At 32.9% G+C, this 23,753-nt stretch overlaps 2 protein-coding genes and 1 pseudogene across 3 annotated transcripts; 2 read left to right on the top strand and 1 right to left on the bottom strand.

The window, feature by feature from the left end:
* The first annotated feature begins 1,896 nt into the window (after window positions 1-1,896).
* On the top strand, window positions 1,897-8,107 carry LOC547940 (squalene synthase). 2 transcript variants are annotated; one of them, NM_001352036.1, is made up of 14 exons: window positions 1,897-2,344; window positions 2,448-2,490; window positions 3,008-3,097; window positions 3,328-3,403; window positions 3,835-3,904; window positions 4,302-4,445; window positions 4,532-4,636; window positions 4,999-5,145; window positions 5,872-5,947; window positions 6,693-6,781; window positions 7,145-7,236; window positions 7,320-7,365; window positions 7,651-7,720; window positions 7,852-8,107. In NM_001352036.1, the coding sequence occupies exons 1-13, from the start codon at window positions 2,150-2,152 to the stop codon at window positions 7,717-7,719; spliced, it is 1,242 nt and encodes a 413-aa protein (NP_001338965.1). In that variant the 5' UTR covers window positions 1,897-2,149; the 3' UTR covers window position 7,720; window positions 7,852-8,107. The 2 variants fall into 2 exon arrangements, with proteins under 2 accessions (NP_001338965.1, NP_001236365.2); NM_001249436.2 differs by having other exon boundaries at window positions 7,849-8,107.
* A 1,042-nt stretch (window positions 8,108-9,149) lies between these two features.
* LOC100791309 (SH3 domain-containing protein 2) lies at window positions 9,150-12,536 on the bottom strand. The gene is made up of 10 exons (XM_003540922.5): window positions 12,274-12,536; window positions 11,389-11,511; window positions 11,212-11,281; window positions 10,969-11,120; window positions 10,572-10,673; window positions 10,206-10,406; window positions 10,028-10,090; window positions 9,745-9,897; window positions 9,559-9,633; window positions 9,150-9,375 (listed from the first exon to the last, which is right to left on the bottom strand). The coding sequence occupies exons 1-10, from the start codon at window positions 12,331-12,333 to the stop codon at window positions 9,259-9,261; spliced, it is 1,116 nt and encodes a 371-aa protein (XP_003540970.1). The 5' UTR covers window positions 12,334-12,536; the 3' UTR covers window positions 9,150-9,258.
* A 4,245-nt stretch (window positions 12,537-16,781) lies between these two features.
* LOC100776727 (subtilisin-like protease SBT3.5) lies at window positions 16,782-23,341 on the top strand (annotated as a pseudogene).
* Window positions 23,342-23,753: the final 412 nt, after the last annotated feature.

Raw genomic sequence — 23,753 nt, 5'->3', positions numbered from 1 at the left:
TTATATTAGAAAAATAAAAGGAGGACCAAGAGGGAGAGGGTGGGTAAGGGCATTAAAAATTTGATTATATTGATGGGAAGTGGGGTGGGTATTACAATTTATATCCTTATAGAAAGTGAAATAAATTTTGCTGCAGTTTGGAGAGTCCAAGTTTACTCATGGCCACATTGCCATCTTTCTTAATTTTCCTTCTTATAATTTTTTAAAAGTTAATTATGTATATTATTTTAATGATTTGATTTTTTAAATATATTTTAAAGCCTTTCCTAATTAATTATGAACTGATTTGAAGTATTTATATACTTTTTTTATTTTAGTTCATACATTTTAAAGAATTTAATTTTTATAGATGTTTACAATATTAATGAATCAAAATTAATTTTAGATATAAATTTTAAAGTGATTATAATAAATGCCAACAAATTTATTATATATCATAATTTATAATTAGATATCAGCGTAAAATGTCTTTATTGCATTTTAATTATATTTCATTTTAAAATTCATATCAATTTAAAATTTAAAAATGATGTGCAATTCTTTGAGTTTAATGAACTTTTAGTGACACAACGGAAGCTTATGGGTCACTTATATTTTTTTGGGTCACTTTTTGTTTTTGACGAAAGGTATTATGGGTCACTTATATAATTGGATAACTAATACTGAAAATCGTCTTTATATTACATAGTTTGGTGTTTTCATGTCCCTAATTCATTGATTGCAATCATCCTTGATCCTTATCCTGTTGACTACAACTTTTCTAGTTATTATCACTTCTGTTGTTGTCCTTCCATTTGATATCTATGATATCTGAAAGTCTATTTTAGCATTTCCTACTTTATGAAAACAAAATCATTGTGTTGTAATTTTTTTTATACTATTGACTAATTAAAAATAATTATTGTTATTAATTTTATGCTATTTATTGAAAAAAGTTAAACTATTTATTTGGTATTTGTAATTATTCTCATTTTATATTTTAGTCCTATGAAAAAAATGTAAGTTGTAGTCTCTACCCACGAATAAAAGTTTTGTTCCTTATTACTTAAACTTGTAGTACAAATATGTTGCAAAAACTTTTCGACAATGATAAATTGTCACTAAAATTTACAATCTCCTCATGTAATCACATGAATTTGACTCGTAAAAAGCCATGAAATTAAAATGAAAACAGCCATAAAGATCAAGTGATTTTTTTTATTAAATGACATTAAAAATTTGGTAAAAAAAATGACATTGTAAATATGTATTATTTATTCTAACTCTGTGACTTATGTGTACCAATTTGAGTAATTATTTATGTAAGAGACAAGGAGTCCTTTGTTTGTTTTTATTCCTTTTGTATTAAAATAATTTATATTTTCAATAGACTTATTTCTCCAAATATTTAAGTATCCAAAACTTAAACTCGAAATAACTATCTAAGTTAACAAGTCGTTTAGTCATCACTGATAATGATAAAATAAAACATGATAACATAAATATAAAAAATTACATTTTATTTAAATAGTTACTTTTCATAAATTATAAAAAAATTGTATAAGATTTTTAAAATTATAATTATTATTCAAATATTTTTTCTTTAAGAAAATATGAAGAGACATATTCCAAATTGCAGTAATTCATTGATGAAGTCCAAGGAATAATGAATTGCTAGAATTTTACACTGATCATATATATAAAAATTAACGTTCCTTCAGGAACATCCGATAAAATTGGAACGGTATATAAAAATTAACCTCAAATAATATTAAAGGCCATAAAATTATAATTTTAATTAAGAAAATACCAGAAAAAAAATATGCAAGTGTTTTGTGGTTATGAAAGGATGGGTATAGAATTGTGGAGTGGATTCTACAAAACGGACAAAATGTGCATTTAAACGAATTAGTATAGAAAACAAATAATGCAACTGCCACCCAAACCGTGAGTGCAAAATCTACCAATCTCAAACAGTGCAAAAACACTGCGAAATATTTTCAACCGCAAAACAAATAACATTCAATTTCCAAAATTGCCATAATCAACCATAGCTGAACAGAAGAAGTCAGTAACCATCGTCGTGAGCGAAGATCCATAATAATACAGTTACAAATTGCAATAACACACTCATTGTGGTTATCGAAATTTGATCGCAGCGTCGAGAAGAATGGGAAGTTTGGGAGCGATTCTGAAACATCCAGATGACTTTTACCCTCTGCTGAAGCTGAAAATGGCGGCGAGGAACGCCGAGAAGCAGATCCCGCCGGAGCCGCACTGGGCGTTCTGCTACACAATGCTCCACAAGGTTTCTCGAAGTTTCGCCCTCGTCATTCAGCAACTCGGCACCGAGCTTCGCAACGCCGTTAGTCCCTCGCATTTCCCGTTCTGCCTACACCGTTCTTTCCTTATGCTTTCGATTCCACGTTTTTCTTAATTGACCTCTGTTTTTTTTTTTTTTTTTGCAGGTTTGCATATTTTATTTGGTTCTGCGAGCTCTCGACACCGTTGGTTTGTATTCGTATCTTCGATTTAAAGCCTTGCGCGCTTTGTTACTTTGTGCTGCATAGCTTGCGATGATGAATGATGGATATCGGTTTTAATTAACTACGCTGTGTTGACCAGTGGTTTTTCGGTGTTTAATTTTGACTTCTTTATTTATTTGTTGTTTTTTAAGCGTTGAATGTTGCTGTGTAGGGATTGATGTTATCGTCGTACGGCTTTGGGAAATAAAAGTGATTTTAAGCTTCAGCTCTTTGAAAAAGCTTTTGAAAATGAAATTCAATAGAAAAGCAGTAACACGAGTTTTTTTTTTTCTTGTTCTAAAAAACATAATTATTATGGAAGGCATGCAAAATTGGCTTACACTGAAACTATTCCAAGTCTCTATAAATCTGCTGGTTATTGTGTCTATTGTCTTTGAAAGATTTATGTTTAAACCTTAAAATTATTCTATTGAGCAACTATTCTTTTCTTCAGAAATTAAAAGGCTATTTATATTGTTGTAATTTTTTTTTCCTTTTGACAGAGGATGATACTAGCATAGAAACAGATGTCAAGGTGCCAATACTGATAGCCTTTCACCGTCATATTTATGATCGTGATTGGCACTTTTCATGTGAGTGTGTCATTCTTTTTTGCTTTTCTTTTTTTAAATAATTTCTTGCCAAGATAATAAGATTCAATACAATTTGAATAAACTTCTTCAATCTGTTGTTTTTTTAGTTGTAAGTATTCAATCTAACCACATCTAGCTTGTTTTTCAGAAATTGGATTGGATTTTAAACTACATACTCATAGCAATTGCTTGATGCTGATCTGCACACTAATTGTTTCTAATGTGACTAGGTGGCACAAAGGAGTACAAAGTTCTAATGGACCAGTTTCATCATGTTTCAACTGCTTTTCTGGAACTTGGAAAGAAGTCAGTTTTTATCCTTGCACATTTACCTAAATTGAACTTTAATATTCTGTACCATATATGGTCTCAAGTTGCTGTTTGTTTCCATCCTTGATCCAATCAGCAGCAGCCATTTGGGTTTTATTATTATTGCTTATTAATCTTGGGGAAGAGGAGAGGGAGGGGGGTGTACTGTTTATCATTAAGACATGTTACTAATATCATTTTGTGAGATTCAATTTGTTATCCCTTTCTGTCTGGAATATTAAAATTTGGATACGGGATTGTAGTGGCATGTTGTTGGTGTGGAGGTTGTCAACGTCATGCACCTTTTAATGTAATTATTTATTATGTTGATAATTGACTGCAGATTATCAATAACTATGGTCCTTTGTGTTTGTGATGGCTGTGCATTCTATAACAAAAAATTAAATGTTGGTCAATGATTTTTGCAGCTACCAGGAAGCAATTGAGGACATTACCAAAAGAATGGGTGCTGGAATGGCCAAATTTATTTGCAAGGAGGTTTGTCGCACATGGCTTCTGTTCTCCATATATTCTTTTCATTAACTTAGTTGTAGTTAATAAACCTCTGTGACTGACAAGAGATTATATAGAGTTCGTTATTCGTTTAAATGATGTCTCCATCTTCTAGTTTCTGGTCTCTATTGTTTTTTTAAATGATTTTTCTTGCTTCAGACTATCTTATTCAGGTAGATGAAAATTTAGGAAGAAGGGGCAATATAATGAAGAGAAAACAAATAGTTTAGTAGTTTTATTTCAACCAACAATTCCTTAATCATTTGATGTTATATTATTATTATTATCAGTGCATCTCTCCTAAATTCTTATTTACAGAGCACTATGCTGCGAAGGGATTTCTGCATTGTCTTGATTTATGACAAGAGTTTTTTTTTTGCAGGTAGAAACAATTGATGACTATGATGAATATTGTCACTATGTGGCGGGACTTGTTGGGCTGGGTTTATCAAAGCTTTTCCATGCGTCTGGTTCAGAAGATCTGGCTCCAGATGACCTTTCCAATTCAATGGGCTTGTTTCTACAGGTATCATATCGTGGTAGTAAGTAATAAAAAATACAGTATGGTTGCAATTGTTTACTTACATTTCAGGTCACCCTTTGAGATTGCAGAAAACAAACATTATTCGAGATTATCTGGAAGACATCAATGAGATCCCCAAGTCACGCATGTTTTGGCCACGACAGATTTGGAGTGAATATGTTAACAAACTTGAGGTTTGACTCTATACGATAGGAATTTATATTTAACCTCATTTTGTTATGAAGTTAGAAAATCAATTCCTGCATTTTCCAATGAAAAATACACGTCCCAAGGCAAATAATTAAACAGTTGTGTGACAATATTCAACAGTTTTGTTCAGATTAATTTAAGCATACAGTTCAATTGTATTCAACAGTTTAAAATCAATTCTATTAAAGGGGTACTTACTCTAACATAAATAATTCTTTCACCTCTTTCTCCCCCATTTCATTAATCTCACACTAATTTCTTATCATTTGAATATTTGATGGTGTGATAGTGAAACCTGTCACACTTTTTTTACACACATGAATACTTTTTAATTTTTTGTGTCCAGGATTTGAAATATGAGGAGAACTCTGTTAAGGCAGTGCAATGCTTAAATGACATGGTCACTAATGCTCTGATGCATGCTGAAGATTGCTTAAAATACATGGCTGCTTTACGTGACCCGCCTATATTTCGCTTTTGTGCTATACCCCAGGTGCTGTTCTTTTAATTACTTCTGATTATACTGTTATTATGTTCATTTCAATCGTCTTGCAATGATATACCATCATTTATCTGCATTTTTTATTGTTTGCATATCATGTTATGTTACAGTAGAGTTGAATCATTGGCAGCTTCCTATTCAGTTCAAATAATAATAATAAAAAATTACTATGTTCTGTCAGTTTCTTTAAAGTTTAGTTTAACACTGCCCAAAAGATGTGTGAAAATAACACACTTTTATACAAATCTTTATAAAGTGCTTTGCAGAAACATAGTGGTAAACCTTGAGACAGGATATTTTTAATTGTAATTTCATGTACAATAAATGCAAGAGTAGATCTTCTTCCTATGGTTGAGCAATTTTCTAGATTATTAGTGTCTGAAGGTTTAGCTAAATAACCTTGCTGATTTTAGTTAATATTACCTGGAATAAGAAAAATTTTCTTTCGAGCTGCAGATGTTCTAGAGGAAGAAGTTGCATGGGTCTTGGGCCTACAATTTACATTTAAAGAAGTTAAAGTACCTTGTGGTGGATTTAATAGTTTCAATCTGATGTGGAAACAATTTTTTTTCTTTATACATCACAGTTGTTTTGTGGGGGTGGGGTTAGTTCTAGCTCATATTCATTTTATGTTTAATGATTTATGTATATAGCAATAGTTATTTTCATAATTTTTTCCCAGTAACTTTGATGTTTATTTGACATATGCGGTGACAGATAATGGCAATTGGAACACTTGCATTATGCTACAACAACATTGAGGTCTTCAGAGGTGTAGTTAAAATGAGGCGAGGTAACAGCAAATATTCTGATAATAATTTCCTTGTGATTTGATTTTGAGGCATGCTAAACATAAAGTCAAAATTGGTATAAGTCACGGCATATGTGTCTTTGAAGTCCTAGGAATAGTGAATTGCTGCAATTTGGATTTCATGTTTTTTTTGGCACAGCATTTGTATTTCATGCTTGAATCAATCTCTTTAAAATTACCTTTGAATCTGTTTGTTATTATGGAATCCACATATGCATTAGTGTCAAACATAACTTTTGTATGGGCCCAACACGAAGTCATTGAGCATATTCCATGAGATTCTGTGATTGTATCTTGGATGTTCAAATATCAAATCTAAATAAATACTTTGCAACTATTACTACCCCACATCTTCTGTAGCATTCTCCTCTTATGGATGTTGGTTAAGTACTGAATGGCAGTTTGAACTTAGGAAGAGTGGCCGATGGCATATACTTTTGAGTTAAGAGGCCAGCAGATGCAATTCTATGATGGATATCCCTTGTTTTGAAGTGAACTGATAATACCTTAACCTAGATATATATGACTAGCTGAGTCATTTGAACAATTTCCTTTCCTCCCATTTTGTTTGACAAAATATTGTTTTTTTTTTCTGGGAATAAAAAAGGATCAACATGTAGCTATTGGTGTTCATGTTTGTTGTCTGCTGTTACTCTGTGTGTGTGTTGTGTGTAAATATTAAACTAGCTGTTATTTCTGCCTTTTGTTTTCACTTTTCAATTTATAGGTTTAACTGCCAAAGTGATTGACCGAACAAAGACTATGGCTGATGTCTACGGTGCTTTTTTTGATTTTGCTTCTATGTTGGAGCCCAAGGTATGAATCTGTTGTTGTCCTTAACACGGTATGATTAGGTTTTCAACTGAAGAATGTGAGTGCTACTCATGTTGCATTTTACATTGGATAAAGTTCCTAATTCCTATTGAATGTTTATAACAGCAAACACATTAATTTTACATTGGATAATGTTGGTACTTCCTACTCATTCCATTGTCCTAAAGGAAAAGATATTTTTGAGTATCCAAAATTTTAAAATGTAGATCTTGTTGCAGTTTTTCTTTTCCCTTTAGTTGTAGTACATTCCATCCACCATGGAACTAAAGCAGTTTTTCAGTTTCAAGAGTATCTTTTAAAAGCTGACTTTTCCCAACTAAAAAGATTCAGTATTTTCCTTTGTAGGTTGACAAAAACGATCCCAATGCAACAAAAACATTGAGCAGGCTGGAAGCTATACAGAAAACTTGCAGAGAATCTGGTCTCTTAAGTAAAAGGTATGCACATAACTGAGTAGCTTCAAAAGTACTTTATCTTTTTATCATTGACAGTCTAACAACCCTTTCATTGATTTAAGCAGGAAATCTTACATTGTGAATGATGAAAGTGGATATGGCTCAACCATGGTACGTTTTTGTTGTTTTTTTTTTTTGGCTGAAATTAGTCTTTGTTGTCTAGTAATAGTGTTAACCAATGACGCAACAGTGACAAGGGCAGCCACATGTAAATTTTTTTTGTTAAACTGTGTTTTTAAAATCATTATCTGTGCAAAACAGTTGATGAGAGATTTAAAAACACAATTTATATAAAATAAATAAATTATACATGACTGTTATGCTATTACATCATTTTAACTAGATGCTGCATTTCTGACTTCTAAGAATATGCACTGACGTAAACTATCCTTGCAGATTGTCATATTGGTCATCATGGTTTCCATCATTTTTGCTTATCTGTCTGCTAACCACCATAATAGCTAGTGTAAGTTCTGTTGTTAATTTTAATGTACGGTTGAAATTGTAAGAACAATTATCCTTATCTATAAAATTGTTCACTCCTTTTTTTGTTGCAACTAACCATGCCTTCTTGCCTTTTGCGATCATGGATAGTAGTGAAACACTGATAGCACGCCTCGTTCATGGAATGCGAATTTGCATGCATGCAAGCAATAGTATGATGGCTGCAGTTGACTATCGTGTATTTTAATTGAAAAATAGTCGAATATAGCGTCAAGAGCTTCTTGTGTTAGTTTGGATTTAACTCTATCCTACGTTCATCCCGAAAATTATCATTATTATGTGTGTTATAAGTTGATTGTATTAACATTTCACGGATAAAGTTGGAATACCAGATGAGTGGTACCAGTGATGCCCCCTCCCCTTTTTTCCCCGCTTTGTTCAAGTTCTTTAGCGTGGCATGCCAAAATCATTCACAAGAAGGAATCAAGAAAGGTTAAAGAGGACGGAAAGAGACAAAGAAGTTAAGGTTTTTAATCTGATAATATACACAGGAAATTATTGGGATCGACATTTGTCCTTGAAAATTCATAATCGTCGAATGTACACAATCCATCCATTGTGATACAACCGTTGAATCACAGGTTTTTAAAAAATACTATTAAATGCCAATTACTGGTCCAGCTTCGATGACCATTTTAAAATGGGTATAAATTAGTATTACTTTGAGCATTTACAATAAGAGTTTCTTAATGGATTACTTAATAAAAATAATTATTATTCATGAGTTGTTTAATTTTATATTAAATATAGGAGAGAAAAATAAAATATTTAAATAATTTGTTAATAGAAATACGTATTGGAGAAAAAATTGAGTTACTTAATATTGAATATTAAGGTTATATCAATTAAGTTGCTTATATCAACATCAATGTATTAATATTTGAATTGAAGACATCGATTAAATATTCTTTTCACTTAACAGTGTCATATTTATGCTTCGAACTCTTCATATTTTATACAAATGTTAGTTTGTAATTCAACATATTTTTTTGATAATTTAATGTGAATCCAAAATCACATCAAAATGCTCTTACCAACTAATATAATTTTTGGTAAATGTTCATATATTTGAGTTAAAACAATTGATTGTAGTTTATTAATTGAGTTAAAACAATTTTAAGTAACTTTTTAATCTAAAATTGATTGACTTAAAACAATTTTAAGCAGCTTTTAATTGAATAAAAAATTTATATTGAATTTTACTACTAACTTTTACAATAAATAAAAATTCAAATATCAATAATTTCACTTGAAAATCATTTTACAAACGATCACCCGAACATAAGTTAGTTGGTTGAAGTTGCATAAACAAACTACGAAAGAAACAAGTTGAGTGCAATAAAATAAAAATGGATAACAAAAAAATGATTTATAAATTCTACAAGATAATCACAAGGGAAAATTGCCATCTATATCTCAAATCAATCTGTTTTACAAAATCAAAACATACATACAAAATTCGCAGGTTAAGAAACCAACCCAACAGGAAAAACTTAAAAGTTAAAAAACTTCAGTCACCTTGCTCGCAAGAACCCGCTCCCTCCGTTCAATGTAACTAAACGGAAACCAACCTGCCCTGCCTTTGCATTCACCCTCGGCCCATCCACTGTTTGTCACCTGTTAAAACCACAACCACCATAATAATGGCAAAGGAAAATCAGATCAAACTTGAAGAACAAGGATTTTTTGTTAGCATTGCATGACAATGGTAAAAATGCATTCTACTTGGTTATTCCCGCGTCAGTTTTGAATTGGTTCATCGTAAAATATAATTATATTCAGATGCAGAAAGCTACGAACCTTTCGAACAACAACATAATCGCCAACTGATAGATTTAGCTCCACTTCAGATACAGCAGAATATGGAAATAAAACCTGCAAGAAGAGCAAAAGTTACAAAAGAAGAAAGCAGTAACCTGTATTCAATATTTAATATCTGCAAGTGTTCCCCTGTGTTCAAAAAAGTAGAAACAATCTCATGCCAACCTCTCCCAAGAAGTAACCCATGCTATCTGTTGATCCATTGTGTGTCGGAGAAGCATAGACACCATTCACTTCTTCATATGACGGAGGTGGTGGCATGGTGTTATCCAGACTAGGAGTAGAAGGGGTTTCAATTTGTCGTCGTTCTGATGTCACCTATTATTAAATATACATATAGCACGAAATCATGTTTATAACAAAAGAAAATTACATATCTGTCAAATGGTATATCTGGCTTCTGCATGGATAAAAAATGATAACATGACCATGATATATGAATACTTACTTCTCCCTCAAGCTGATCAAGTATTTGTAGGACTATTTGATGATAGGCACGCTCAGCTTCAACCTTCATAAGTAGAACCAAAATGTGGGATTAATTACAAGTTATGATTTGTTATTACTCTGAACCAAGGTTTCATTAAATTGAAGAATTGCAGAATCGTTCGGGAAAACTGCAATACCATAGCTATAATACGCTGAAGAGTTAACCTCTGTTGCTGTGCTTCAACAGCAGCCAAAGCTGCAGCTGCTTCCTTCCCCAGTATGGTCATGTTTGTCTTCAGATCTTGCAGCTTAGCTTCAGCTGCTTCTAATTTCATAGTATTCTCTGCACTGGGTGGCATTTCTCTTACTTTTGCCTGGCGTTTAGAAACTTCAATAGCCTATCTAGGTTCAAAAGACAGAGTAATTACACAACAAAATAATAAAATAAAATCATTAATGAAACATGCACTGAAACACAGAAGACAGACAAAAAGCAGGTGACAAATGAAAAAGGATGTCCAACAAGTTTTGAAAAGTTAAATGAAAGATAAATTCTAGAACACCTGGGCTTCAGCTTCCTGTCGCATTCTGTCATAACGTTGAGCAAGATGCCGAGCATCCTCCAATGGAGCTCCCACCACCATTGCCCTTAATGGCTCTGCAACCTAATCAGCATTGACCATGACTTCAATCACATAATTATTAGGCTAAGATGGCAACACACACTAGGTAAATCAACAATATGAGCCACCAGTATAGATAGAGTGAGATTGATGAACATGGCCTCCATATTCCTTTTTCATTAGATTAAACCAGTTCAGTTAGGGGGAAAGCCCGATCATTACTTCTGTGAAGTCAGATTTGAACCTTATAATCTTGCAATTGCAAGTACTGCTCAACAAACTCATACATAATCACTCCACGCACAAGCATACTTACATATCAACATGTATATACTACCTGCGTACCAAGAGCTTTTAGTAAGTTTCCACGCTCTTTCTCCATTTGAGCATGGGCTCGCGCAAAACTTAGTGCAGCTCTAGACAGTGTATTACCGCTGGTACATGTATTTTCTGCACCATATTTCCTGCTATCTTCTGACAACTTTGTTCCTGTTAAATAAGATAATGGTATAGAAGAATTCAATAATAACATTTTCTGCAACAAACTTATATAGAAGCTTTATAAACCAATATTACTTACCTATTTCCACTTGCTTGGATCCAGTAACAATATAACCTTCTACACCACGAACAATATCCCTTTGATAATGCTGAAAACACAATTGGATTTGGAGCTATGATCAGCCTAGGGGAGAAGGGATAAATCGACATCAACTATAAATGAAAACAAAGAATTGAAATCAAAGAACCAGGTAACCTTCCCCGCACGTGTCGATATATAAAGTTTCTCAAGTTTCTGGTGTAGCTGGAGCTCCACTCCATCAGTAACCACATTATCTGAACCTCCATAACCGCCACCCCCAAACTGCTTCAGAACAGCCTAAATAGCAACACTTCTAAATTTTCATTAGCACCCCGATAATTGAGAAAGGAACTAATCAAAGGGAAGGAAATTTTGAGAAACAGGAACAAAAAAAGAAATGAACCAAAGCTTAACAATTAATTAAGGAAAGACAAACCTACATGTAATTCCATAGGTGGTTTTGGCGTTGTCCTCCAATCATAATTGGAGTTTCACCTCAGTAATCTATGTTGACCTTTAATAGAAACATTTATTATGCAGATTACTGATATAAAATCCAATTCTTATTGATGAAACACCAAAACCACCTACGAAACTGCATCATCTAAGTTTTGTTCATTAACGAAATGCAAACACAGACATGCGCACGGCTCGGTGATTTTAAATCCAGCTACTAATATTGATTATATACTAATTTAAGCTTAATCATCACAATTAAAGGCACGAAAACACATACACATCTCGAAGATTTTGAATCAGCTACCGAGCTCAAAGCGTAAGCAAGATAAGATACCGATTTAAAACTCAACTTTGATCTACAGTTTTTCTTAATTGATTTCGGAAATGCAAGTGCGAAATTCGATTAGATCCAATACTCTGCGGTATCATATTCACGAGAACAATAATTACTACAAGGTTATGAACACGCTGCGAGGAGTTAAACGAAAATTGCATCGCAAAATAGCAACGAAGCGTAGCAAACGAAAAAAAAAACCGTGAGAAGGTATAATGATTTAGACAGAAACAAAGAAGAAAGCGAAAGGATCTGCGGTAACGAACCTGCTGCTGGCGAGCGACCTGTTCTCGAAGCTTGGAGGCTTGCTTTCTGATAGCATCCATTCAATTCAATTTTGGTGAAGAAAGGAGCGAATAAATTGAATCTAGTTTCAATGATTCAGTCTCAGAGCACTGCCATCAAAAGCTTCTTCAAAACGATAACCATTCATTCATTGGGCTTTGGATCGCTTCCTCGAGAAACTTGTCTGTTTTCAAAACATTTTTTTATTTCTTTTTTCAAATAAAGACAGTTACAATGCAATTATCACTTTTCTAAAGCACAAGGTATTTATATGGATTGGATATACCCCCGGCAAGAGGAATTATATGAAAAATAAAGGGGTAGGAAATGAAGTGGGTACTATTTTTGTTGTCTCTGTGGGTTGGAAAGTAAACCAAAATAATAAAGAAAATTATTAATAATAGCTCTATTTTATTTTAAATAACTTAAATTAGTATCGTTTTGCTTTATTTTACTCTATGAATTTAGTTCCCCTGCTGAAAATGTTCGTGTAACAACTCAAATCAGACTTGTAGCAAATTAAATTTAAATTTAAAAAAATAGATCAAATACATTTAGATATGTTTTACTGTAAAACATATTCAGTAAAATTAGATTAAAAGTTTTTTTTTCTTTGTAATAGAATTAAGAGCATGAGTTTCTTTATTTTAAATTTATGAGTCTTATAATATTATATAAATTTAAGAATTTTATACAAAAATTTACTTTAATACTAAAATTGTTGGAGCAAGTACTTAACTTAAAATACATTAAATTTTGGATTGAAAAAATTATTCTCTTTTATAATAATCAATTAAGCCATAGTCCCTTATATAACCAATTCACTTAAATAATGCACTATCAAGTCATCAATTGTAATGAATTTTTTTTATTAAGTAGTATTATTTAAATTTAAACAATTTATTTAAGCACTCACATCGGATATACTTAAAGTGTTTAGTAAAATTAATTTTTAAAGTTAGAAGTTTCTTTTTATGTCTATATACATGAATAATGAAACAAGGGACCACATCCTTAAGCTAAAAAGTCGTGGCAAATTTGTCAAAATAACTTGATTACTGTGGAGCACGGTCATGGAAGGCTTAATTAACTTGGGCTTGGATACTATAATAATTGTTATTCAAGAACACAAAATGCGTCAAAAAATAGATGAAAAGTAGTAATGTGCCTCCAATTTTATGGTTTCGTGTGTGAAAATTGTTAAATAATTGAATTCTTGTGAGTTTTACACCGTGAAAGCTTCATCTTGATGATTGATAGTGTTTTTATTTGATTTTTTTTTTAGGTTTTAAGCAAGGAAGATTGAAAGTGCATCCTGAAGGGTCGCGCTAAACGAGGGGAATCCGCTCAACGCTTAAGCAGCGAAGAAAAACCCTAAAGAATACAAAGTCAGAGAGCATCGCACTCAGCCCGCAGCCAGCTCGCCCAACAAAGCTTTTGTCATTTCTCGTGCTTAGCGCGTCCAGCTTCTTCAACTCCTAATCACTAACTCTCGCTTAACAAGACATTACTTGCTAAGCGCGCCTTCATAAGCTAAAAAGTTCAAAAGTCTTTAAAAGCTGGAAAATAGGGGGAGATGAAACGATATATGCAAAGTGAACGACGAAAAACAAAGAGCTAAGGCTGAAAGAAGACAAGTAAGCTGCTTTCCTCCCATTTTTGCTTCAGCATTCCATTTTCTCCTTGTATCTCCATTGTAGTTGAGCTCTCCATGTTAATGGAGGGCTAAACACTCCATTGTTGGAGAGTTTTCCACTGAGCACTCTTGATGTAAAAACTCTAACTATCTATTTAATATTATTGTTAGTGTCTTTGCTTTTATCTGTGATTATTTTCATATATGTGGCTTGATCATCCATTTATATGTTTTGTTAGGATTTAAGTGTTGAAAAATGCTATTAATCCTTAGAACTTGGTAGAGCAACTAAAATTCTTCATTTCTAGGAATAGTGTGAAGTAATTTAGTACAGTTTGCATCTCATTTGTCATGTGGTTCGCTTAGGCTGAATTTGTTGAGGAATCAATAACGAAACTGGGAGGGTTATGCTCTTTCATGTAAGGAATTACAGTTAGACTGAATTTATAGGTGCAAGTGACACTAGAATAATATTAAATAGAGAAAAACTTTTATAATCACATCAAGAGAAGGTTCAGTAGAATGCTCCTTGACACATTCAACTAGGTATTTGTTTTGTTCACTAAACTCTGCGTTTATTTCTAGTATTCATTCTTAATTTAGAAAAATTGTTATAGTGTACTTTATGACATGAATGATTTGCTGAATTTCACATTACTCCAACTATAAAGTGTTTACAAACTGAATATGTGTCATTGAAATACAAGAAATTTCTTGTGGATACGATACTCGATCTTACCGTTCTAATTACTACTTGAACGAATTGGTGCACTTGCCAATGAGTGAACATACTGTTTATCACCATTACAATAGTTACCAAGGAGTGGTTACGAATACCACCGTTTAGAAACTTATATCTTTCTTTGTTAAGCCATTGTACTTGTATGGACGTTGATGTTTTTGTGTTGGCAACTTCAACTTCTCCATCATGAAGTCTGATACTGCATTCTTACAACCTCTGATAATATTGCAAACTTTGTCTTTGGTAGTGCAATGGGTGTGGAAACGATATATGTGTAGTGTAGGTTCTGTGATTCTGTCTAATCACCCATGATTAGCATCATAGCATGAGTGAACTCTTCATCATACATCAAATCTTCATCAAACATTGGCTCTTCATTTGCCTCTAATGCCTCATGAACTTCTCCTATAATATAATGATAGTGATTGCTTTATAGTTTGGACAATTAGAAGCTATAGGACTGAATAATTGGCACCTGAAACACTTCCATAATTTAGGATTGATCTCTTTGGTGGGCTTATATACGTGGTGTTCTATTTGATGGGCTACATTGTTGGATTTGCATCTTGTTATTTGTAGGATTCTTGGAAGAAGAGGAAGAAGAAAGAAAATTAGTATGAGGACTTCTTGGCCTTGGGCTGCTTCTCAATTCGAATGGCTAGAGAAATAATATAGTCTAAATCAGAATATTGTTCAAGTTGGATGAGGTGAACAATGATGGAGCCTAGAGAAATAATTTTTGTCATGATTTCCAAAATTTTCAAATTTTTTAGACGAAAATAACCCTATAAGATTAATATAAGTATATGTTTAGCCAAGAATCAAATAAAAGTTCTTTTTCATATTGGAGACTTTTATCTCTTCTTTGACTTGAGTTTTCTGAGCTAGAAAAGTGTCATGTTCCCTCGTTGGAATCACATTTTGCATATCATAAACCATAAATAATACAAGGAGTAAACATCACCATCAATTGTCCCAATTTTAGTGAACGCTATAGGAGATGCTTTGGAAGGTAAAGTGCTAAACTAATTAAAGTTCCTTTTCATGGTCCTCAATCCCCGGTTTCTATCTCACTCTATCCCCCGATAGGTACAAAGATTCAAAGATCAATGATGAAGCCTAAAAGCTGAGACCGAGCCCACCACAGAGTAAATGATGGCAGTGGTGGTGGAGCAGGTACTTAGTCGGTTTCTTTGACACCTACTAACAGTATCTCACACACTATCCAAAATGAAAATCTACAAAGCCAAACAATCATCACTGAAACAGTGGTATCAAAACACTATCCAAAATCTACTAAGCCAAAACTATCACTTAAACAGTGGTATTTTTGGATTCTCATTCTTGGTTTTGCGCTCCCCCATGGCCCTTGCTTGGAATTTAGTCATCACTTTGATACTTCTTGTTCTGCAACAATCTTGTTTCCTTGTCACCTTTGCCTCAAGCAATGTAAATTCTGCTTCTTCTCTCTTCTACTAACCATATTTTGATTTTCCCTTAATAGCATCTTCAAATGGCTATAAGGGGGCTCTTTTATTTTACCTCTTCCGTCCTTATTTGGCTCTCTTTGTTATTCCCGTTTTTTGGTAGGTCCATATTGTGTATATGGGTGAAAGAATGAACCAGAGTGAGCAACAGTTAGTTGAAGACTCCCACCTTGACATACTATCACGTATTCTCAGAAGGTTTACCTTTAATTCATTGTTCTTTTTCAGTGGAAATGTTTCTGTTCCTCTGAAGTTTAAATTTGAGTTTTAAAATGTGGTGTGTACTTGGAGAGTGTGAGGGAAACAAAAGTGTTACAGTTAAACATGTTTGGAATTTTCAACATGAGAATACTTGCATATTGTTTTCTTGAAAATAATTGAAAACCAATGGCGTTTGAGTTAATGTTTTGGCACTGAAGAGATGAAATTTCCATTACAGGATGGTTGTTGTTGGACCTGTTTGCAGTTTAAAAAATAAAATTGAGAATCTGATATGCTCTTTTTTTTTTTTAAACAGCAAAGGTGCTGCTAGGAGGTCCATCCAGTATAGCTATAAGCATGGCTTCTCTGGATTCGTTGCAGTTTTAAGTCAGTCTCACGCTAAGCTCATTGCAGGTATTTCACAGTTGTGTCAATATGAAAGGTATTAACATGAAAAAGCAATGCTAAATATTTTCAGTGATAATAACTAAATAAATAGAATTAAAAGAGAGTGAAAATTTTGAAGATTAATATTGTAACGATATCATAAATTTATTTCCTTACATTTCAAAATGGAGTGTACACTCAAAAAATTTCCTCTTATTATGTCATCATAAAGTTAGATAAACAACTGTTGGCAATTGATAAATTTGTTTCTAATTTTAGAAAATTTATGGCATCTGTGTACCCTTACTTTTGCCTTTATCCATGCGAGACTTCTTTAGATCATTATCCTCTAAAAAGGAGACTTCATTAGAAGAGATCTAAACCTTTTTGTGTGAAATTAATGACTGTGAATTTCATAAAGAAAAAGGTGAAAGTGGTCCCCAGATGCATGACACACAGACCTTTAAATAGTCATACACAGAACAACCAACCGAAGCTAAGGATTATTCCAGATGCATCAGCCAATAACTTGTCGTGGATTATTCCAGCTTGCTGTATTTTTTAGGACTTAATGAAACATCATTGCAAAGTGAAAGCTGATTTGAAGAAAAGTCATGATGGTATGCAGGATGTGGCAGCATCAACTTATGTTGAGGATACACTGGCCATTGGCTCTTTTCATGCTGTAGCCAAAGGAATTTCTGTGTATGCTCTGGTGGCAATTCTAGTCCATATCCCCAAACTGTCATAAACACTGCCCCTTGGCTTATTACCGTTTCTGCCAGAACCATTGATAGAGAATTTCCATCTAGGATTATCATGGGAAACAATCAAACTCTACAGGTACTTCATCAATTCATCTCTGTGCTTGCTGTGATGTTTCACCACAAAATTCTTCAAACACTTAATAAATGTAAAGGTGTTATTATTATTATTATTATTATTATTATTATTATTATTATTATTATTATTCAAAAAAGGACCAAGAAGTTATTTAGTGATTGAGATGAGCATAGCTTAGGATTTTCAGATGACAGTAATGAATCTTCATCTCTTTATGAATATAGCTTGGCATTTCAAGTATGAAACAACATTTCGATATGTCTGCAAGTCTTTACAGTTCAAGTATACCTCCACTTTGATCCTAATAAGATGGTAAGCGTTGATTACTTGAATCAGTTTAACCATGGACTTTATAAAACATTCACCTTAGTCTCTGACTTTGTAAAATGTTACAAAATATCATTCACTTAATTCATTTCCACTATACTTTGACTTAAGTGACCCACGCTTATAATTAAAGCAATTAAAGGGAAGGTTTATTATCTTATTTTGATTATGTAAGTAAAGCTTGTTAGACTGAAGGATGTTCTTTTCAGAATACCAGACATGTACTCTTAGTTTGAAACTGAATTCCATTTTACTATCTTAATTTTGTCGGAAGACTACAAACACTGACCAAAATAGTTGCAATTAAAAATAAATTTTTGAAGTACTATGTACAGCTTCTCCTGCTTTGAACCGCCTAAATTTAAACCTTAAACTGAGCAAACAGACACAAATTATGTGTTCATACTAGTTTGCATCCATGCTAGATTAACCGTTTGCAGTGCAAACACAACTATATTTTATTTCCCTCATATAGGGTCAGAGTTTATATACAGGGAAAGATCTGAGCAAGTTTTATCGTATTGTGTTTGGAGAAGACATAGCAGCTTCAGATGCTGATGAAAAAAGTGCAAGGTAAATTTCCTCACTAGCTTCCTGTTAGCTTGATATCTTTGTAAAACCGTGAATCTGACGGTGAAAGTGCATATTTATTGTTTTAATTATGCTCAGGAGCTGCAATTCAGGGAGCCTGAATGCCACCTTAGCAAAAGGAAAAGCAATTCTTTGTTTCCAGTCTCGGTCACAGAGGTCAGCCACAGTTGCTATAAGAATAAGAACTGTAACGGAAGTTGGAGGCGCTGGTCTCATATTTGCTCAGTTTCCTACTAAAGATGTCGATACCTCGTGGAGTAAACCCTGTGTCCAAGTTGACTTTATTACAGGAACAACTATTCTGTCATACATGGAAGCAACTAGGTGAGTAGTCTGCAAGAGCAACATATATTCTCTGTGCACAAGTCTGCAAAATATTCTAAGGAAATAATGGTATTATTTTGGAGATTTCACGTTGACTAAGTAATATAGGATTAGCTTGTTTAAATTTAGAAAACAGTTTTAAAATAAACACTTTATATAGAATCATTTTTTAAGAAACAAATAGAATTTGCTTCTTAAGAGAAGAAAAAAATTACTTATTTTGAGTAAAAGCAGTTTAGATAAACACATCACAAAACCATAAAACTGCTTATTTTATTTTAAAAAGTACTTATTTTAAAAAATAGGCTTCTATTCTATAGTCAAAATTATGAATATAATGGGGCAACTCTTACCTCATAAACTAACTTTTTAGATTGAGTTGAGTTGAAATTCAAGTTCTAAAATATTGTTAAGAGTCTATATCCTATTGGTTGTAAGAATTAAAAAGATGCATGAGTATATTGGTTTAAGAAAGCATAACATTGTTGATTGCACTAGAGTCTTTTTATTACATAATAATAACATGGTCTAGGGAACATTGACCAAATTATCTTGTGATGCATGCATGTGCTGTAGGAATCCTGTAATTAAGTTTAGCAAAACAAAAACAGTTGTGGGGCAACAGTTATCACCAGAAGTGGCATTCTTCTTTTCGCGAGGACCAAGTTCTCTGTCTCCTTCAGTGTTGAAGGTTCTGAAAATTCATTCCTTCATCAAGGCAATAGTTTTTATCTTAACGAAAATGTAAAATGCTTTATGTTTATGATTGATGAATGTGGTGCAGCCTGATATTGCTGCTCCTGGGGTTAATATTCTGGCGGCTTGGTCACCCGCTTCTTCTGCCCGTTTGGTATCTGATGCTGCAAATGAAGATGAGTCAGATTTACATCCCCTTAACTTCAACATTGAGTCAGGAACTTCCATATGCCATGCCCCCACATAACTGGTATTGTTGCACTTATAAAGACTATCCATCCAACTTGGAGCCCCGCTGCACTAGCCTTTTATCTCACAAAGGGTATGGATTAAAGACAATATGCAACAAATTTCACCGTTTTTAGTGTTGTTTTCCGGTCATTATTAGAGGTTTATCTCAAAATTTAATGCCAACTTTAAACATACATGGACCTATAATCAAAGATTGATTATTAAATCATGTCATGAATATTTAACATTAAAATTTTAAAATACATATATTATTCATGAGTTTTCAAAAGTTACATGATTCTTTTTAAGTAATAATATGTAAAAATTAGTTGAGATCATAGACACTTAATGATCCCGGACAACAATTTTTTCATCAATTGGCATGTTTATTCGTGTAACGATCTCGAATGTTATTACATCAAACATTAAATCTTTAACGCGAAAAATTTTCCTTTTAATTATTTTAAAAACTCTTAAATTAGTTTAATTAAATAAAATAAGAACCTTCGCTTTAGTTGTTATGTAACTAAGGTGGATCGTTATAATTCTCACACACACCAATCACATGACCCTTCTTGAAGTTATGGAATGCACTAATTTGAGTAATTTCCTTTGCTTTTGATGAAGCTTCTCTGAAAAATGAATACAAGCAATATATTTGGGCAGAGGGAGCACCACATAAACAAGCTGACCCATTTGACTATGGAGGTGGTCATGTTGATCCTAACAAAGTCACAGATCTTGGTCTCGTCTATGACATGAAAAACTCAGAATACGTTCGATTCCTCTGTTCTATGGGCTACAACAGCACTGCCATAAGCTTATTAGCAGGGTTTCCTACCAAATGCCAGAAATCACACAAGTTCCTTTTAAACATGAACCTGCCTTCTATTATCATTCCAGAGCTGAAGCAACCCCTCACGATATCAAGAACAGTCACCAACGTTGGCCCAATTAAATCTATCTACACTGCTCGTGTTGTAGCTCCAATTGGAATATCAATTAATGTTGAGCCATCAACCTTAACATTTAGCTCTAAACGAAAGAAAATCAAAATCAATGTAACTTTTTCTTCCAAGCTACGAGTTCAAAGCAGATTCTAATTTGGGTACTTGTTCTCGGAAGATGGGTCGCATGAAGTCAGAATACCCTTGGCAGTTCGCTTTGTAGTACATCAATTTTGTGCACAAACAGTGGAGGACCTGCATATGTACGAGGATGTACAGGTGCACCCCCTGACTTTGATAAAATTATTATTAAATATTTTAAATTTTTTTATTTTACTCCTCCTAATCCTATATATTTGAACTCACTCTTCTGTAAATCTGTGTGTAGTTAAAATTGTACAAATATATCACCTAACTTGAATAAAATTATATAATTTATTTGTTTTTTTTTATCTAACTAAAGTAAATTTGTGTCTTTTTCTACCCTTTCATTTCCTCTGGTACAAGTTTTCTTCTCATTCCATAAAAGTCTTCTTTACTTTTCTTGTTTCTTTTTCATTACTGTAAGTTACGTGCCTATTCTGCTTTTACTCTTCACATTTTCTGGTGGTGGCTGTTTCGCTTCTATTTTAAATTCTCTCACATGTTTGCATAGAAAAGTTAGAAAAATTGAAAAAATAGAGAGCTCATGAGGGTTATATGAGGCTCCAAGTCTACAAGAGCAAGGAAAATCAGAACAAGCAAAGAAAGACTTAGATAGCAAATTACCAATAAGTGTTATAACTTATAAACATGTCTCTGGTTATGTGCTTTTTCACAAATCTTTTTCTTTTTTTCCCCTTAAGTTTGATATATAAATAATATAATTACATATTAATTATGTTTGATGAATTTATAAATTTTTAATTTTTATGGATATTTTAAATTTAGAATTATTAATTTCTTTTGAATTGTAAATAGATCATGGATATATATTTGAAGAGGAAATTACCATCAAATGAGCAGCAATCTTCATCAAAATCTTGTGAATCAAGTCTCCAACAACAACGAATTGAAATTAATTTGGAAGACTTGCCATCAGATCCAGGAAAGCGAATTAAAATTTCAGCATATCATCCTAATGATCGAGATAAGATACAAAGAGCATATTTACAAAGAGGACCATGTCAACCTACTTAACATAATTTTCCCCAAAGAAAAATTGGAAACTCTTTAAGAAGATTTTGTCCTTCTTGGTTTAATGAATTTGGCAACTGGTTGGAGTATAGCATAGAAAAAGATGAGGCATTTTGTTTGTGTTGTTATCTTTTTAGTCATGCTTTTGGAAAGCAATCAGGTGGTGATACATTTGTGATAGAGGGATTCACAAATTGGAATAAGAAAGAAAGACTTTCATCTCATGTTGGAGGTCCTAATAGTGCTCATAACATTGCTTGGAGGAAGTGTCAAGATTTAATGAATCAAAATCAACATATTGAAGTTGCTATATCTAAGCAATCTGAATAAGTTCGTGACTTGTATCGAAGGCGTTTGACAACGTCAATTAATTGTATCCGTTTTCTATTAAAGCAAGGATTAGCTTTCCGTGGTCATGATGAATCAACCAATTCTGCTAACCAAGGTAATTTCCTGGAACTTCTTAAATTTTTTGTTGAGCACAATGAATCAATAAATCATATTGTCTTAGAAAATGCTACCGAAAAGCATCAGTTAATTGCTCCAAAAATCCAAAAAGATATTGTTAATGTTGTTGCATTGGAAACCACTAATTCTATTATTACTAATCTTGGAGATGAATTATTTGTTATCATTGTTGATGAAGCACGTGACATATCAAACAAGGAGCAAATGACTATTGCTTTGCGTTATGCTAACAAAAAGGGAAGTATTGTTGAGCGTTTTTTTGGTATGGTTCATGCTAAAGGTACTACAACTTTATCATTGAAAATGACAATTGATGAATTGTTTTGTAAACATGGGCTTAGTATATCAAGAATTCATGGACAAGGTTATGATGGCGCTAGCAACATGCAAGGGGAATTTTGTGGTCTCAAAAGTTTGATCTTAAAGGAGAATTCATCTGCTTTTTATGTACATTGTTTTGCTCATCAATTACAACTCACATTAGTTGTTATTGCAAAAAATCACATTCAAGCTGCCTCTCTTTTTAAGTTGGTGTCCACTTTATTAAATGTTGTTGGGGGATCTTGCAAACGACATGACATGCTTCGTGAAAAACAAATAAATTATGTTAGAGAGACATTGGGAAAATGAGAAATTCCTAGTGGACAAAGTTTGAATCAAGAAACTAGTCTTAAATGAGTTGTTGATACTCATTGGGGTTCGCATTATGCAACTTTGATCAATTTGATATTGATGTATTCTTCTATAATTGATGTTCTTGAAATTATAAAAGAAAATGGATCAAATGCAGATCAAAGAGCTGAAGCAAATGGTATTTTACATTTGCTAGAGGATTTTGATTTTGCATTCACATTGCATTTGATGAAAAATGTCTTGGGTATTTTAAATGAATTGTCACAAGCACTGCAAAGGAAAGATCAAGATATCATCAATGCTATGAACTTGGTTAACATCACAAAGCTACGATTGCAAACTATGAGGGATAATGGATGAGAGTCTTTACTGCAGGAAGTAAATCCATTTTGTAATAAGCATTTCATTAACATTCCTAATATGGAAGACATATTTTTTTCTAAGGGGAGATCAGGACGTGGAGGTAAAGCTCAAGCTATCACAACTGAGCATCATTATCGTGTTGAATTATTATATACTATTGTGGACATGCAACTTTAGGAACTTAATGATCATTTTACAAAGACAAATACTTAGTTGCTTCTTTGCATGGATTATTTGAATCCAACCAATTTATTCTCTACTTTTGATAAGGCAAGGCTAATTGAATTTGCAAAGTTTTATCCATGTGAATTCTTTGCAATTAATTTAGTGATGCTTGATAATCAACTTGAGACTTACATCATTGATATGCGTAGCAATGTAGAATTTTTATCTTTGAAAGGAATCAAAT

The sequence above is a fragment of the Glycine max genome, chromosome 12 (genome assembly GCF_000004515.6).
Source record: "Glycine max cultivar Williams 82 chromosome 12, Glycine_max_v4.0, whole genome shotgun sequence".
Taxonomy (NCBI): domain Eukaryota; kingdom Viridiplantae; phylum Streptophyta; class Magnoliopsida; order Fabales; family Fabaceae; genus Glycine; species Glycine max.
Note: the sequence above shows the minus strand (reverse complement) of the source record. Positions and strands in the feature narration are given on the sequence as shown.